The following is a 17,380-nucleotide window of genomic DNA, read 5'->3' as shown; positions in this document are numbered from 1 at the left end:
ATAATGTCATGCTTTGGAATTCTCTGTCTATCTATCTATTGCCAGACGCCTCAATCCCGTTTGGGGTGGCCACAAACAAATCGCCTCCAAGTCGCCCTGTCCCCCGCCATTTCGCTGCCCTGCTCCCAACTCACGCCCCCCTCTCTCATATACCTCTCCACCCCATCCCTTCATCTCATCCTTGGCCTCCCCCTCCCTCTTCCCCCCCTCCACCTCACTCACAGTTCTGACTACGTGATGTATATTCTAATTGGTCAGTTTTTATTTATTTATTTATTTATTTATTTATTTTCAAGATTGTATTCGTGTGTGATAGGATGTTAATGGCTTAGTATGTTCATGCAGACTGGGTCTTTTTCTGACTGTTTTGTATTAGAGTAAGAAACATAACAGAGGGTAACCACTATTCCCGAACGAGGCAGCTTCGAAAAAAATAAAATAAAATAAATTTTTTTTATAATGCAAGGAGGAAGGAACCAAAAACAAGAAGCCCGCAAGATTGTTCCCTCCAAGAAGAAGAAGAAGAAAAAAAATCAAGATACGTTCATTTCAGGATGCCTGGACACACTGCATTTGAGAGACTGGAGGTCGTAAGCAGTAGGAAATACTGTATAGACGGAGGGAGACAGTTTCAGAGGTGACCTGTTGCATACAGGTTGCGAGAGTAAGACAGGAAGACCCGATTGTCCCCCCCCCAAAAAAAAAAAAAAACATTGGAGCTGATGTTTTCGTATGCAGTGAGGTGAATGATGGTGGTAGGAGGTGGTAGATGTGAGTTATAAGTGGTAGATGTGTGACAGTAGGTGGTGTGTGTCTTATAAGTGGTATATACATGTATGATAGTGGGTGGTATATGTGTGACTTATAAGTGGTACCGGTATGTGTGATAGTAGTTGGTATGTGAGTGACTTATAAGTGGTATATGTATGATAGTGGATGGTATATGTGACTTATAAGTGGTATATGTATAGTAGTAGGTGGTATATGTGACAAGTGGTATATGTATGATAGTGGGTGGTATATGTGACTTATAAGTGGTATATGTATAGTAGTAGGTGGTATATGTGACATAAGTGGTATATGTATGATAGTGGGTGGTATATGTGACTTATAAGTGGTATATGTATAGTAGTAGGTGGTATATGTGACATAAGTGGTATATGTATAGTAGTAGGTGGTATATGTGACTTATTAGTTGTATGTGTATGATAGTGGGTGGTGTGTGTGTGTCTTATAAGTGGTATATGTATGATAGTGGGTGGTATATGTGTGTCTAAGTGGTATATGTATGATAGTGGGTGGTATATGTGTGTCTTATAAGTGGTATATGTATGATAGTGGCTGGTATATGTGTGACTTATAAGTGGTATATGTATGATAGTAGGTGGTATAACGTATGTAATTGGTAGACTAGTAGTTGGTAATGTTCTTGTGTAATAGTGATAGCGTATTCTGATTATGCAGTAAATGTTTTTTGTAGCTACACACATAATCAGGCGACGCGACGTGTCGTGTGTGTGTGTGTGTGTGTGTGTGTGTGTGTGTGTCTGTCTGTCTGTCTGTATGTGTGTCTGTGAATGGTATGGTGAAGTGTCTGAGTAACTTTTTTAATTCAAGGGAAAAGGAACCTAAGGCCAGAAGCCTACAAGATTGTTCTCCCCAAGAAAAAAATAACAACAAAATAGAGCCAAATTCCTAAACTAATATGTTGGTATCAGAAATGCTGTTGTGTCGTTTTTCCTTTTTTTCCCTCCCATAGTCCGTTATCACCTGACGAAACTGGATCACTGGCGGAAATAGGTCACACAAATTTTAAACAGTGGTTGTGTTAGAAGCAGTGGGCCTTATTTGTGGTCGGGTCTCCTTGGTTACTAGTCAAAAAGTCTGAATTATGGTTGCGGGAGATTCGGTGCGCCTTTATGAAGTGGAAGTGAGTCTCCTTGGTTACTAGTCATATTTATCCCGGTCGAATATTGGTTTAAATTGAAATTCTACGAGCCTGTTGTTACGATGTGTGAATGAGTCTCCTTGGTTACTAGTCAAATTTATTCTCCCAATCTAACTACACCTGGCCCTAAATTGAGCTGAAAGAGAGCTACGGTATTGACTTTTTGCCAGGAGAAAATACATCTTTAGTTGCGATTAAATGTGGTAAGAGAGAGAGAGAGAGAGAGAGAGAGAGACGTAGGTGATTTGTTTCACTTCTGTTTGCAGGAGAGAGAGAGAGAGAGAGAGAGAGAGAGAGAGAGAGACGTTGAGTTACTGTTTTTGTATTTCACCTCAGTTTGCAATACAGTATCATTTATTTCTTTATTTTGCTTTTAGGGGGTGTCATAAAATAATCTGGTTGCAACAAGAATGGGCATCGTACTGAAGGGGTTAATTGTTGTACATAATATACATACATACCGGTACTTACATACATACATGCATTTCGGGATACTGTACATACGGTATACGAGTAACCGATTTCTCTCTCTCTCTCTCTCTCTCTCTCTGTAGACTATCTGTAACTGCCTACCGTATTTAGCTACATCTGACAATCTATTTCTTATCTCACCCACTGACACATCTCCCTTACACACACACACACACACACACACACACACACACACACACACACACACACACACACACACTATCGCCACCACCCCCTTACCGTCCACTAACAGTACTGTCGATAAGAACTGATAAGAGATAAGGCGGAATTACCGGCAGCTTCACCTCTCTCTCTCTCTCTCTCTCTCTCTTTCTCTAGGATCGTGTGTCGTGGGAGGATGGGCCGTTACTTAGGGATAAATAATTCACCTCACATCGCCACATGGGCACTAAGACCCACTGTCCATACTATTATAAGGGTATCATTCACCTCGCATATCACCGCTTGGGCACTAATTCTCTCTCTCTCTCTCTCTCTCTCTCTCTCTCTCTCTCTCTCTCTCTCTCTCTCGTACCATAGCGAAGTGACTGATGAAGTATATAAATTGAACGCCAGGATCGGAGACGCAATATCATACTAATATAATAATAATAAAAATAATAATAATAATAATAGTAGTAGTAGTAGTAATCCACGAACACTAATAAAATCTGTAGGAAATTGCAGTCATGAATTACATTGACGAAATAACTGGAAATAATAAAGGAATAGACAAATATCTTAGCATTTAGATTACTATACTCATTTTACTCTAACTTGGCTTAAAATTGCCGTCTCTCCATCTTGAATGCTGAGTTGTGAAAGTAGATTAAATTATATTAGCTATAATGCTAGTCATGAAGAAGTGCTGTGGAATAGAGCTGTAGTATTGATAGTCATGAAGAAGTGCTGTGGAGATGATGTAGGGCTGTGCAGTATTTTACTAGTCATGAAGAAGTGCTATGGATAGTATGTAGAGCTGCGTTATACTAGTCATGAAGAAGTGCTATGGAGAGGATGTAGAGCTGCATTTTACTAGTCATGAAGAAGTGCTGTGGAGAGGATGTAGAACTGCATTTTACTAGTCATGAAGAAGTGCTAGAGATAGTATGTAGAGCTGTGTTATACTAGTCATGAAGAAGTGCTATGGAGAGGATGTAGAGCTGCATTTTACTAGTCAAGAAGAAGTGCTATGGATAGTATGTAGAGCTGCGTTCTACTAGTCATGAAGAAGTGCTATGGAGAGGATGTAGAGCTGTATTTTACTAGTCATGAAGAAGTGCCGTGGAGTGGATGTAGAACTGCATTTTACTAGTCATGAAGAAGTGTTATGAAGAGGTCGTAGAGCTGTAGTACTGTGCTAGTCTTGAAGTGCTACGGACATAATGTAGAGCTGTAGTATCGTGCTAGTCACGAATAAGTGCTGTGGAAAGGATTTAAAGCTCTGGAATTATCCTAGTCACGAAGAAGTGTTATGGACAGGATGTAAAGCAGAAGCATTGTCTTTTTCTGCCACTGAGCTACGTGAAATAAGCTGCAAAAGGACTAAAATTGGGCCAAGTTAAGGTAAACGAAGTATAGTTTAGACGCAATAGAAATGATAGTCTTAGGAGAGGTCAGACTCGCTAAATTCAGCCTCTCAGACAGTTCCTGCTAGAGATTGAACTTTGACCTTACGAATAGCAGTCTCTTTTTTTTTTTTTGCCACCGCTTACCGTTGGGGTGTGTAAGATGCATAAAGGTGTGTGTGTGTGTGTGTGAACCAAATATCCAGGTTGAGTATTTGCATTTATAAACACACAAAATCTGTTGTATACACGTGCGCACACAGGCATGGTGAAGCCGGTGAAAGCTCTCTCTCTCTCTCTCTCTCTCTCTCTCTGTAGGCAAGAAATAGGTTATGTAGGTGTGGAAGTGGGTGTATGTGCGTCAAGAGAATTGTGTGTGCACGAGATAGACCATGTTAGTGTGGCCTTCATGCAGCCCACCGATAAGATAAGGGGGGTGGACAATGTGTGTGTGTGTGTGTGTGTGTGTGTGTGTACGCGCGCTACATTCAGTTACTTATATAATTACTACTACGAGATCGCCACTGCCACTACAGCCACAAGTATTACCATCACTACTATTACTACCTGGTATAGTGTTTGCTTTAACTGGGAAGAGAGAGAGAGAGATGAAGTTTCAAGATAATGCCTCGTCCCTTTGTACTAACCAGACAAAGATCCCCAACTCGTATCAGCTAAAGTTGATGGCTAGGTGTGGTTAGATTGGAGGTTGATTTGACTAGTAACCAAGGAGCCTATAAACCTTCAGACTTCATGCAGTTGCAATTCACGCTTTGTTCACCCAGTTCTTGTGGATTGTGTGGTCAGATTGGAGGTTGATTTGACTAGTAACCAAGGCGCCTATAGACCTTCAGACTTCATGCAGTTGCAAGTCACGCTTTATTTACCTAGGTCATTTGGATTGAAGCAGACCATTTATATATATCTATGCCACAATTTGAAACTACGAACAGACAGAGGCCTTTATCATCAACCCTACTCTTTGATATATTTTAGAACATTAAATTGAATAAAGAATTACTATGGGAAGGATGTAGAGCTGTAGTGTTGTGCTAGTCATGAAGTGCTGTGGAAAGGATGTAGAACTGTAGTATTTTGCTAGTCTTGAAGAAGTGCTATAGAAAGGATGTAGAGCTGTAGTATTGTGCTAGTCATGATGAAGTGCTACGGATAGGATGTAGACTTGTGCTAGTCGTGAAGAAGTGCTTTGGAAAGGATGTAGAGCTGTAGTGTTGTGTTAGTCATGAAGAAGTGCTGTGGAAAGGATGTAGAACTGTAGTATTTTGCTAGTCATGAAGAAGTGCTTTGGAAAGGATGTAGAGCTGTAGTATTGTGCTAGTCATGAAGAACTGCTTTGGAAAGGATGTAGAGCTGTAGTATTGTGCTAGTCATGAAGAAGTGCTTTGGAAAGGATGTAGAGCTGTAGTATTGTGCTTGTCATGGAGAAGTGCTGTGGAAAGGATGTAGAGCTGTAGTAATGTGCTAGTCACGAAGAAGTGCTGTGGAGAGGAGGTAGCACTAGTATTGTCTGTCTGCCATTGATCTACGTATATCGTAAAAAACATATACGGTATCATGGTTCTGTAACGACTGGAGGTTTGAATGTAAATATTGGCAGTGGGAACTTCCTAGAGCAAATTCGAAACGGTAAAAATGAACGATAAAAGACGGCTTCGTAGTGAAAGGGACTCTCTCTCTCTCTCTCTCTCTCTCTCTCTCTCTCTCTCCAGTTTACAGTTGACTCTCCAGATTTTCCTATTTTTAGTTGTAATTCTTTTATATTCGCTTTTCTCCGCCTTTCACTGGCACACATTTCTTAGTTTCACATTTCTTCGTTTCCCGGCTGCCCATTTAGTTTCGTCTTCATTCCAGTTGTGTAAATTTCTCACTGGGTTTTTCTTACGCCTTTCACTACCCAGTCTTGTCCCAGTTTCTTATTTCTTCGTTCGGAGTGTATTCTGGAAGCGCCATTTTGTCAACTGTACGGTAATAATCCTTTTGAAACTTTTTACCTGAATGTTTCGTTCTTTTTCGTAATGTTGAAGTTTCGTCAGTTTAACCGTAATGCAACTTGAATATTACCCAGTCCTTCGTTCTGATCCAGTCTCATTCGTTTTCCCTATTGTTTCGTCAGTTTTAAATCTTAATAACGTTCTTCCTACTTGAATTTAATCTTACGGTGCAATTTTTCTTTTTCTCCGGTTCACTTTTGATCGGTTTTAAAATAGGCTGGTCTTTTAAAGATATTTCTCGGTAAACTGCAGTGTTGAGATAGGACGGGAGAGGGATTCAAGAGATACGGAATGTAAAGAAAACGAGAGAGAGAGAGAGAGAGAGAGAACAAGGAGTGGAAGCTGGTAGTGGTAAAATTGTGTGTGTGTGTGAGAGAGAGAGAGAGAGAGAGCAAGGAGTGGAAGCTGGTAGTGGTTAAATTGTGTGTGTGTGTGTGTGTGAGAGAGAGAGAGAAAAGGGGGATGAGTGAGAGAGGGCAGCTGTTCGGCGGGTCTAGGCAGGTCAGAGCAGGTTTTGAGGCGGGGTTGAGTTGAGTTGGCGGGTAAGTAGGCGGCCAGGAGAGAGAGAGAGAGAGAGCGAGAGCGAGAGATTCGTATTTATAGTGTTACTTGTCGGAATAATAAATCCACTAGTTACCACTTAGATTTTTTTTTTCATATTTTCCACTATTTCAGCCTGATTTGTTAAGTCTTTGGCAAGTATGAACGTAGGCAAGCATATTTACAAACATCAGATTCAAGAAAGTTTTTAAATACACCCCCATATTTACTAAGCCGGCATCTGAGCGAGTTTCTCCATTTTAGTACGCTTAATTTTTGTCATAACACAAATATTCTTATGCCATACGCTTTTCTTTCACTACAAATCTAAATTCTTCCTTATATAACGGAAATAAATGCACTATGGGAGTTGGTATTAGTGTTTTTGTGTGGTTGGTAGTTTTTTTTTTTTCTTATGCAAGGGAGAAGGAACCACCGACCAGAGTCTGCAAATTCTTCCCTCCAAGAAAAAACAAAAACAAGACAACAGAGCGCCAAGTTCAAGATGCGTTAATTTCGAGTTGCAGTGTTTGTGTGGTTGGTAATAATGCTGGCGTCTGGGTGCTTGTGTGTGTGATTGGCAATAGTGTGTGTGTGTGTGTGTGTGTGTGTGTGTGTGTGTAGGTAGCGTTTTTTTCTTTCTTTTTGTACATGGTGCATCAAACGTATCAAGCTCTTGTCTCGTCTGTTTACAAGTCCTCTCCCGTAACCTACATACTTCGGTGTAGCGGTAGGGAAAATAGACTATAGCGGAAAGGTGGAAGACACTGTTGTGGATGTTGGTAACAGTGTTGGCGTGACCTTTTTTCCAGACGGGAGTTGTGTAGGTTACGGGGTAGCTGTTCCTTTCTCCCCTTTGTCTCTCTTGATTTAAAATTGTTACGGTAGGAAAATGAAATGTTGAAAATTGTTCGTTGTTCCTTTCTCTCCATTGATTTAAAATAGATAATAGGACAATGAAATGGAGAAATGTTGAAAGTTTAGTTATTGTTCCTTTCTCCGCTGTCTCGCTTGATTTACAGTTGTTACAGTAGGAAAATGAAATGGAGAGATGTTGAAAATTGCTAAAATAAAATATAAAAGTCGGTTGTTAAAATCATATAGTAGCCTTTAGTGTATATCATCTATTCATCTGTAGCCAAACACTATAATCCCGGTAAGAGTAATGTTTCTTTGAGTTTTACGGGGAGGCACTACCCCTCTCTCAACTCACTTCCCGACACGTAGGGAAGACGTTTGAGTTGGTTATATGGTTACCACCCAGCGTTGTAAATGGATTCCTAGCTTACAGGAAACCATTTGGCTTTTCACTCAATGTAAAGCGACTTGCAGAGGAAAGAAGAGTAATTAAAACTGACGGGTAAGATGGGAGAAACAGGATGAGAGGGCAGACACAGAAAGAGTGATAAAGGTGAAGGAAGAAATAGGCAGCAGTGCATTGAGTGGATGATGGTTGCCACTCTGAATAAAAATCGTATTGCGGCAGGGAAGTAGAACGTGCAAGAAATTGTGAATGATTGTTGTTATACTGTTTTTTTGCTGTTGCTTGGCGTAAAATTGCCATCTCTGTCATGAATGCTGCTGCACCAGTGTGTGATGTTGGTCACGAAGAGCTGCCGGTGAAGATGAGGTCGAGTGTAGCACTGTCGTAAAAGTCGGATGCTAGTCACGAAGAAGTGCCAAGGAAAAGATTATTATTATTTTTTTTTTTCTGCCGGATGCGTCACAAAGAACTGCCACGGAAATGATCTAGAGCTGTAGGTCTCTCTCTCTCTCTCTTTCGTATCCTTTGCATGTACTACCATACCTCTCTCTCTCTCTCTTCATATCCTGCACATATACTACCATACCTTCTCTCTCTCTCTCTCTCTCTCTCTCTCTCTCTCTCTCTCTCCTGCCACTTAGCTACATGAAATAAGCAACCAAAGGATGAAAATCTGGGCCAAGTTAAGGTGAAAGTACTGCAGTATTTATATGACCTTTTTCCCCCCCACTGGAGTTGTACGGAGGCTGCTGGTAACTCTTTTTCTCGCCTTTACAAGTTTTCTTTTAAATATAATCGCGTGGTGGTGGGAAGAAGGAAGGGAAAGTGTGTATAGAAAGTGTGTGTGTGACAGAGAGAGAGAGAGAGAGACCTTTTCCCCAGGCGAGTTATATCTAGAGTAGGTATTTTTTTCCCTGACTGGGATAAAACCACAGAACGGTAATAGCAATAAAATAAGCAGTCCCATCAGTGGAATATAATAAGCTGAGAACAAGGATATAGAACATCGAAGTAGAGGGAGTAAATATTCTCTCTCTCTCATACACACACACACACACACACACACACACGATCAAGTCTAAATGTCACCGTGAACGAGGGGAATGTCCTGTGTGTGTGTGTGTGTGTTTGTGTGTGTGTGTGTGTTTGTGTGTGAATACTCTAAATTACCATCTCCATCTTGAATGCTGAGTCGTAACAGTAGATTGATGCTAGAATGTGGTGTTAGTCACGAAGAATTGCTTTGGAAATGATGTATAATATTCTGCGTACGTGCAAGGATGTTAACGCTAGAAAATGATGCTAATCACGAAGAGGTGCTGTGGAAAAGAAGCTTAGATGTTTCGTATTCTGCATTTTAAGTTGCCGGAACGTAACTAAGCTGCAAAAGAACGAAAATCTGGGCCAAGTTCAGGTGAAAACACTGGAATTCAAAGTCTCTTGCACATTACATCGATTCATCTTCTTTAGGCAATGTAAATACAGGATCTTCACGGTAATAAATTGCTTAGGACAATATTTGAGTTGGTAATACGTAATAGGTGAGTTGGTGATACTGGCTAACACGTGAGGCTGTTTTGTGGAAGCATTTTGGTTGTGATTTAAGATGTGAATTGTACGGTATGTTTTTTTTTTTTCAGTTGCGAAAAGTGTTATTAACGAGAAATTTGTATTATTAGTCTTAAACGGCCATAAATCTCATCAGTAGGAGCACTTGCTTTGTATGTTTGCAATACTACCCTATGAGTATGTTGAAGTTTAGAAGTTTTTCTGACTAGAGAGGTTAGATACAGCCTTCATCTGCCACCTCTTTAAAATGATGTGCTGTAAACTGAATGCAATTGTTTTAAAAATGTACTTGAAGGGTTTAACGGTTCATTACAAAAATAAACAATCGATGGAAAGTTTTAGCACTGTAGGCTGCCCAAGAAAATGTAGTTACTGATGTAAAAATGATTTAGAAGTCGTGGTTCTCGTGGAGTGAGGTAAGTCTGTACTGCGTTACGTGACTTCCAGCCATAGGGATCTGTTTGGAAGCAGCTGTACACCGTTGCCACGTTTCCTACATAAATAGAGTCACCTTCAGTACCTAGAACCAACGCTTTAAGGGTGTGAGACCACGGGGAGTCACTTAGAAAGCCATGAGGGTGGGTATTAAACGCTGTGTGTGTGTGTTGGTTGGGTTATTTTTTATTTTGGCGGGAGTTCAGGCTTGGTAGATGTGGAACGTTTGGCAACATGGCGACCGGCCTTAGTTTATTATTATCTCCGTTAATACCCAAAGTAAACGTTTGAAGGGTAATTTATAGCAGAAAATACAATTTAAAAAGTTGCTTGGTATTATTATAGAGAACATAATAAGCAGAGCATAGGGGTTAGATATTAAATTGGGATTTTCTTGGCGAGAGTTCAAGCTTGCTCGAACGTCTGGCAACATAGCGGACCGGTTTCATATTTATGATCCTTCTAGAGCTTACGTCGTGTATTTCAGGGTTATTCTTTGATGTTCACTCCCATAACCACCAAATAATTGTTAGAACGAATATTAAAGTGAGGAAATACTAATAAAAACCACGATTTATCATAACGGCAAATTTTTTTCTAGATTGGCTATCCGCTAACTTAAGATCATTCATAAATACGTCCCTCCTACTCTCACCATGACGTCATCGCCCAGAATGCATTCGAATTTAGCTCTTAAGGGATGATGGTAGTTGTGAAAATGGTGGTAGCTGTGAAAATAATGGTGGATATGGTGGTAGTTGTAGAAATAGTGGTAGATAGGATGGTAGTTGTAGATTTAGTGGTAGTTTGGTGGAAACATTCATGGTTGAGGTGGTTTAGGAGTGAATGACGACGGCTTAACGACGGTATTACGATGCTAAATTAGTGTGCCTCCTCTCTCTCTCTCTCTCTCTCTCTCTCTGCTTAACAAGGAAACAAAACAATACAAGGAAGCAATACACACACACACACACACACAGCGAAACATTTCCCCCTTCTTCACAATGATTGTATACGATCCTACCTTAGTGAGAGAGAGAGAGAGAGAACAATAGAAAATTTACGTCATTAGGTCTTCCCGGAAATTAAAAAAAGAATCAAAGGCAGATTCGATCGTAAATATGGTCTAGTATCCTACCCCAGTATGGCTATCTATCTATCTTGTCTATCTACATTTATCTATCCACCATTCCAGTTAAGTCACTATTTCCCCCAGCTGAGTCGGAGCTTGGGTTAAATCTGTCTCAATGTATCTATCTACCCGTCTGTCTATCTAGAGCGTTGTGGTAATAACAAAATGATAGTCATGAAGAAGTTTTGCGAAGAGGACGTTGAGTATTTTTATTTCTGTTTTTGAGATGCGAAAAGCTGCAAAAGGACGAAAATCTTGGCAAAATTGTGCAAAAACTAAAGGAATTGGTGAAATATAATAATAGTAGTAGCAGTAGTGTAATTATAATAGTAGTAGTTGTGTAATAATAAGTAGTAGTTGTGTAAGAATAATAGTAGTAGTTGTGTAATAGTAATAATAATAATAATAATAATAAGCCTGTGACCTGATACAAAGAAAGAAATTGACACCAAGAACCAGTATATACCAGTAGTTATTTATTGACTAACTGAATATTTTATGTATTTTTATTTTTGGCAGTTACTAGACAAGCAAGCTCATTATCGTACAGGAAATTTTTTAACGAATATTTTGCACGCGACTGTACATTTTCGGGTGATGGTTGAGGGAGCCTTGTGTCGGGGACTGTGGCTTGTGTGGGCTTGGAGGCAGCTGCGGGCTTGGAGACAGACGTGGCCCTGACGGTAGAGGAGGGGGTGGGGCTTGGGTTGGGCTTTAGGGGGGGAGGGGGGAAAGGGAGAGACCGCACATACAGACCTCCTGCACCCAGCTGCCTCCCTCTCTCTCTCTCTCTCTCTCTCTCTCTCTCTCTCTCTCTCTCTCTCTCTCTCTCTCTCATGGACGTTCACATAGATGCTGTACACATGTATACACAGTTACTTAATCACTAGCACACATACGGACCCTTATCTGCACACACACACACACACACACACACACACACACACACACACACACACACACACACACTTGCATAATATTACACTTAAAGCATACAATTACACAACTGTGCATAAGTTTCCTAAGAGCACCATATATAAATTATTAAATATATATAAATTATTGAATATATATAATTAACAGGCTACCAGTATGTTTATAAGAATGAAACTGATTTGGAGGAGAGGTGGGGGATGGGATGGAGGGACAAGGGAGAGAAGGAGGGAGGATGACGTGAGGCGGTAAAACTAATAGACCACTGCAGTAGGCTGGTTGGAGAGAGAGAGAGAGAGAGAGAGAGAGAGAGTGAGTGAGAGAGAGAGAGAGCTTGTGTATGCGGATGAGAGAGAACTTGTGTAGGCAAAGATGGACTTATATTTCAATGGTTGTGTGTGTGTGAACTCAGCAAAACACTTACATCAGCGTGTGCGTGTGTGTGTACCTTTAGCCTATGTGGACTGTAATGGCTGTCTGCTCCCGCGCGTGTGTGTTGTCGTGTGTGCGTGGTCTTCTGTGTGCGTGTTCCGGTGTCTTTTATGTGCGTGTGTGACCGGACGTTCTTCTCAACTTCCCAGTGTCCCCTCTCACCCTCATCATAACTCTCTCTCTCTCAGGTTATACCATCATGTTTCCCTGCCTAAACATTTCATCTCTCTCTCTCTCTCTCTTTCAGGTTATACCCACGTTTCCCTGCCTAAATTCTCTCTCTCTCTCTCTCTCTCTCTCTCTCTCTCAGGTTATACCCACACGTTTCTCTGCCTAAATTCTCTCTCTCTCTCTCTCTCTCTCTCTCTCTCTCTCTCTCTCTCTCTCTCTCTCTCTCTCCACTTGTTTAATTCAGGGTTTCACTTCCTCCCCTTCATTATTCCATCCATCACTTCAGTTTTCTTGGGTTTTGTTTTTCAATCCCATTTTTTCCTCATTCCTCTTCTCTCCTCCCCTCCTTTCTACTCCTTTCCTCCACTTCTCCAGTCTTACCTCATCTCTTCCCATCTAAACTGATCCCCTTTTTCCCCTCATTCCTCTTCTTTCCTCCCCTCCTCTCTACTCCAGTTCTTTCTTCCCTCCTCTTCTCCAGTCTTACCTCATTCCTTCCCTTCTCAACTGATTCCTTTTTCCCTTCTTTCCTCTTCTTTCCTCCCCTCCTCTCTACTCCACTTCTTTCTTCCCTCCTCTTCTCCAGTCTTGCCTCATCCCATCCCCTCACAACAGTCCTTCTCTTCAGTTTCTTTCCTATACCCTGTTCCCTTCCCTTCCCTTTTCCTGCCATCTCTCCCCTTCCTTTCCCATCTCTTCGTGTTAGACTACCACAGCTGTCCCAACCACCCTCCCTACTCTCTCTCTCTCTCTCTGTCTGTCTGTCTCTCTCTCTCTCTCTCTCTCTCTCTCTCTCTCTCTCTCTCTCTCTCTCTCTCTCTCTCTCTCTCTCTCTCTCTCTCTCTCTCTCTTTCTCAGTGTGATTTCCAGAGAGAGGAAATAGTTGAGAGGTATTGGAGTGTAAGACTGAACACTTGAGACCTTGTTAATATGGCGCGCGCGCGCGCACACACACACACACACACACACACACACACACACACACACACACACACACACACACACACACACACAGATGCATTGACCTGTGGAACAGCCTGGACAAAGAGATCGTCTAGTCCAAAAACAATTGAGTTTAAAGCAAAGTTTGACTGGTTGAGACACGGACTAGGCACCCCAAGAGCGTAGCTCATTTCCTGTATATCACAACTATAGGTATATCCACACGAGAGAGCGAGCGAGAGAGAAATATTACATCCTTGAAACTGTGAATTTTGGTGATTGTTTGAAAATAAGCCTCGGGTTACAATTATATTGTTAACAGCATTAGTTGTGGTGGCAGATGTTGACAACAAGTGGTGGTAGATGATGATGACTATCGTCCACTCAGTATACTGTTCAGTATACTATTGCCTACTTTTTCCTTCCCCTGTCATATATCTAATGACCTGAATACTGGTAGTGAGATGTAAATGAGTGTTGGTGTTTCAGGTCAAACCAGACGTAGTATCAAGATGTAAAGAGATACTGTGTAGTGGTATATACTCTGTAAAACTACATGATTTAGTTAAGGTGTTTGAGTGTTGTTGATGTTGCAGATATTGACAGTTACAAAGCCTCACGCTGTAAAAAGATGCTGTGTAGTGGTATGTACTGCAACTTGATGCAACAGCTAAACTATTAGCTCTTATGGTTCCTGTGTGAAGGATTGTGCTAGAAGGGTACTGGGCATACCGTCTTCTGCCTATCAGCTCAGAGTCACGAAGCTCATAGGTCCCTACCCAGGGGTTCCCTCATTTATTACCCCTCCCCGAAGCGGCTCGGGGACAGGTATTTTCACTTGGTTTTTGTTTGTCTGTCTGTCTGTTTGTCTCTGTTAACAGCTTTACGCAAAAACTACTGGTGTGATTTTGACTAAAATTACGAGGATGCTGTGCTATGTCCCTCTGATCACCCAATAAAATTTTGGTCCAAAGCCCAGGCTCTAGGCACCAATAATGTAAAAATAAAAAAATAAAATAAATCGTTTTTTGCCATAACTCCTCAAATTTGCCATATTGACATGAAACCAAATCCTAAAGGTGCAGTTTTCAAATCTGCATCCTATAACAGGTGGTGCCTCATTACATCAGGGGGGTCAGTGTCAGTTGGCTCGGGGCCTAGAATTTCAAATGGGCATCGTATCGTCAGTGTTCACTGGATTTACTCCAAATTTGATGTGACATCTTTGACTAGATATCCTGTTGTGTTTATACGTCAGCACTAAAATGGCTGACTAGGACAAGTGTGCAGTGTTTTGGCACCACTTGTTAACTTTTGAGCTTGTCCAGCCGCGTCCTACACTGAGGACGCTGGGCACAAATGGGTTAAGGTGTCGGATCCCCTGGTTACGTTGTTAATGGATGTTGTTGATGTTGCAGGTATGGGCAGGTATGAAGCATCAGTGTAAAGAGATACTACTGTATATGGTGGTATATAGTAAACTAGATACCATGGTTGGGTGTTAGATACTGTAGCTAAAGTGTCAGATCCCTTAGTTAAGTTGTTATTGAGTGTTGTTGATGTTACAGGTGTGGACAGATGCAAAGCATCAATGTGTAAAGAGATGCTGTATGGTGGTATGTACGGTACGGTACCTTACCCTCCATAGATAAGGCATTAATGAGTTGTTGTTGCCATTGCAGGTATGGACCGGTACAAAGCGTCAAGATGCTGGCGGGGGGCGGGAGTGGTGGCGGTGGGGACGAGGGTGGTAGCGGTGGCGGGATCTGTGCCACCGTGGCGTTTATGGACATCTGCGCTGCCGCCAAGGCACACAAGGCAGACAACCGACTCGAGGACCGCTGCCTCAAGACCACGTACCATGAGGCCACACTCTCCTCGCTCTCCTCCCCGCAGTACACGCCACCCATTCACCTCCATCGGGATCCCCCCTCACACCCATATACCCCATCGGCATCACCAGCGGCCAATTCCAGCAATGCAGGGTTGGCATCGCGAAGCCCAAGGTTTTCAGGGTGAGTGTGACAACTTGGTAACAAAACTAGTACTTTAGATACCTTGGCTAGTATTTTCATAGCTTTGAAGGCTCACGTCCACCTCATCTGTTGTTTTATTCTGCATAATAGATTGAGTACTGCTTTCTTTGTTAATCATCATTATTTAGAATGTATGCACAAATGAACTGGTGAGGAACAAGTGTCGTGGAGCTTCCTAAGTCGATGAAAATGCAGTCCTGTGTGTTGTTTTAGTGCCATGAGTACATAAATGGATGGATTATATCCACATACATACCTAAGAACATAAATGTCTGGTGCAAGTAGGGTTTTCTTGTCGTTGAGCAAAGATCATGCATTGTGTGCAGTGATTAAAATCTTTACTGAATGACGGATTTTACTAATGTATTATATCACTGTGTAGGCCAACCACCCTTCAGTGGCCCAACTTCATGCCCATGCAACTCTCAAGGGCTAATGTGTGCATAATTACTTGAATCACTATCAGATCAAAGTGGATTAAGACTCAATTCTTCTGCAGCACAGTAATTGGTTATGGTATGCAAGAGTAATTCATCCAATTTATTGTATAATTTTCTTGTTGATGGCACACTAGGTATGCATGGATTGCAACCAAGGGGAATATGTTGTTGCAGGCACTCCTTACTTAATGTCAGGGATGTTTACAGGCACAGTGCTGCATGACCACTTCAGCACTGACATAGTTCTTTCATGTCATTCATTATTTCTTTAGACAATATCACACAAGAGACTTCAAACTTGCTGTGTGTTGGATACAGCCTTCATTAACCCTTCATGATGAGGTCTTTTGTATGCCTTAGAGAACCCTCCAGACCCTTCGCAGTTTAACCCTGTGAATTTGATCAGTGCTATCCTAATTTATTTTTGCTGCCTTTGGACTACTTTGTGCCACCTTAGAGGGACCTTTTTTTGTGTGTGAAGGGTTAGAGGCGGACTCCATCAACCACTTCACGTCAAAAAGAAGCCGGAGTAAAATGTTTGTCATGGGATTGAAGGGGTTAACATTGAATCCTGGTCAACTTTGTAAGGAGCACCTGAAATCCATTTTCTCTGCAGGGAGACCCAAGATAAAGGGCAGATTTTATTTCATTATTATTGGTTTTTAAAAATTCTTCCATTTCCATATTTGGCAGGGAATACTGTAGTGTTTCAAGGTAAATACAGGATCATATTCATTCCTGATAGCTTCTGTTACTTGTGTGTCCTGTTGTATCCTGTTTCTAGATCCTACCCATAACATTCACGTAACTGGGAAATTATTGGAATTATTTTGAGTTTTTATTGAACCAAACTCTGCAACACTTGTGGCTGTTTTACTGCGCAGTGGTTGTGTCATTAAGAAAAATGATATTCTTGTTATGGCCAGCATAATCCATTGGCAATGAAAGCTAGAATATTATTACTAATAGATGCAGTTTTGCAGGTTTGGGAGTGTGGTGTATGCCCACAGGTTGCAAACTTTATGAGTCAAACATTTGCGGACCTTCATAGGAATTGGTATTTTCATTTCTCTAAACTGTAATACTGCATTGTTAATAACCGAGTACGAATTTTCACATGGAGAATTTTGTACACCTTTTTAAGTAATAGAGAATCATTGGTAGAGCAAGTATCAGTATTTCAGGAGTTAGTGTATTTGATGATAATAGTAATGATAATGATAAGGAATAGTAGCTAAACAATAGGTATTGATAGTGAGCCAGATTCTGATGGTTTTCAAAAGACGGGTAGGATCTAGAAAAAGGACAAGGGAAATACAGTACAGTTGCATCCATCTATAGGGTGTAGAGTGAAACAAAATAATTAATCATAAGAGAAAATCCTGTACCTTAATGGAAATGGAATAATGTTAAAAGAGTGAAATAAAAATGTCCCGTGTGTTAAGCATAAAGATGGTTTAGGGTTCAGAGCCAGTGTCCAGCCAGTC

General features: G+C 41.2%; 1 protein-coding gene across 1 annotated transcript in view; it reads left to right on the top strand.

Moving 5' to 3' along the window:
• spen (spen family transcriptional repressor split ends) overlaps positions 1 to 17,380 on the top strand; it is a 183,586-nt gene that overhangs the window by 31,775 nt on the left and 134,431 nt on the right. Inside the window, exon 2 of the mRNA XM_080266962.1 lies at positions 15,100 to 15,432. Within this exon, the coding sequence (XP_080123088.1) occupies positions 15,100 to 15,432 (333 nt within the window). The remainder of the gene's footprint in view (positions 1 to 15,099; positions 15,433 to 17,380) is intronic.

The sequence above is a fragment of the Coenobita brevimanus genome, chromosome 23, assembly GCF_032717465.1.
Source record: "Coenobita brevimanus isolate Jiangsu-jjx chromosome 23, ASM3271746v2, whole genome shotgun sequence".
Lineage (NCBI taxonomy): Eukaryota > Metazoa > Arthropoda > Malacostraca > Decapoda > Coenobitidae > Coenobita > Coenobita brevimanus.
This window is presented reverse-complemented; position numbering and strand designations above follow the sequence as displayed.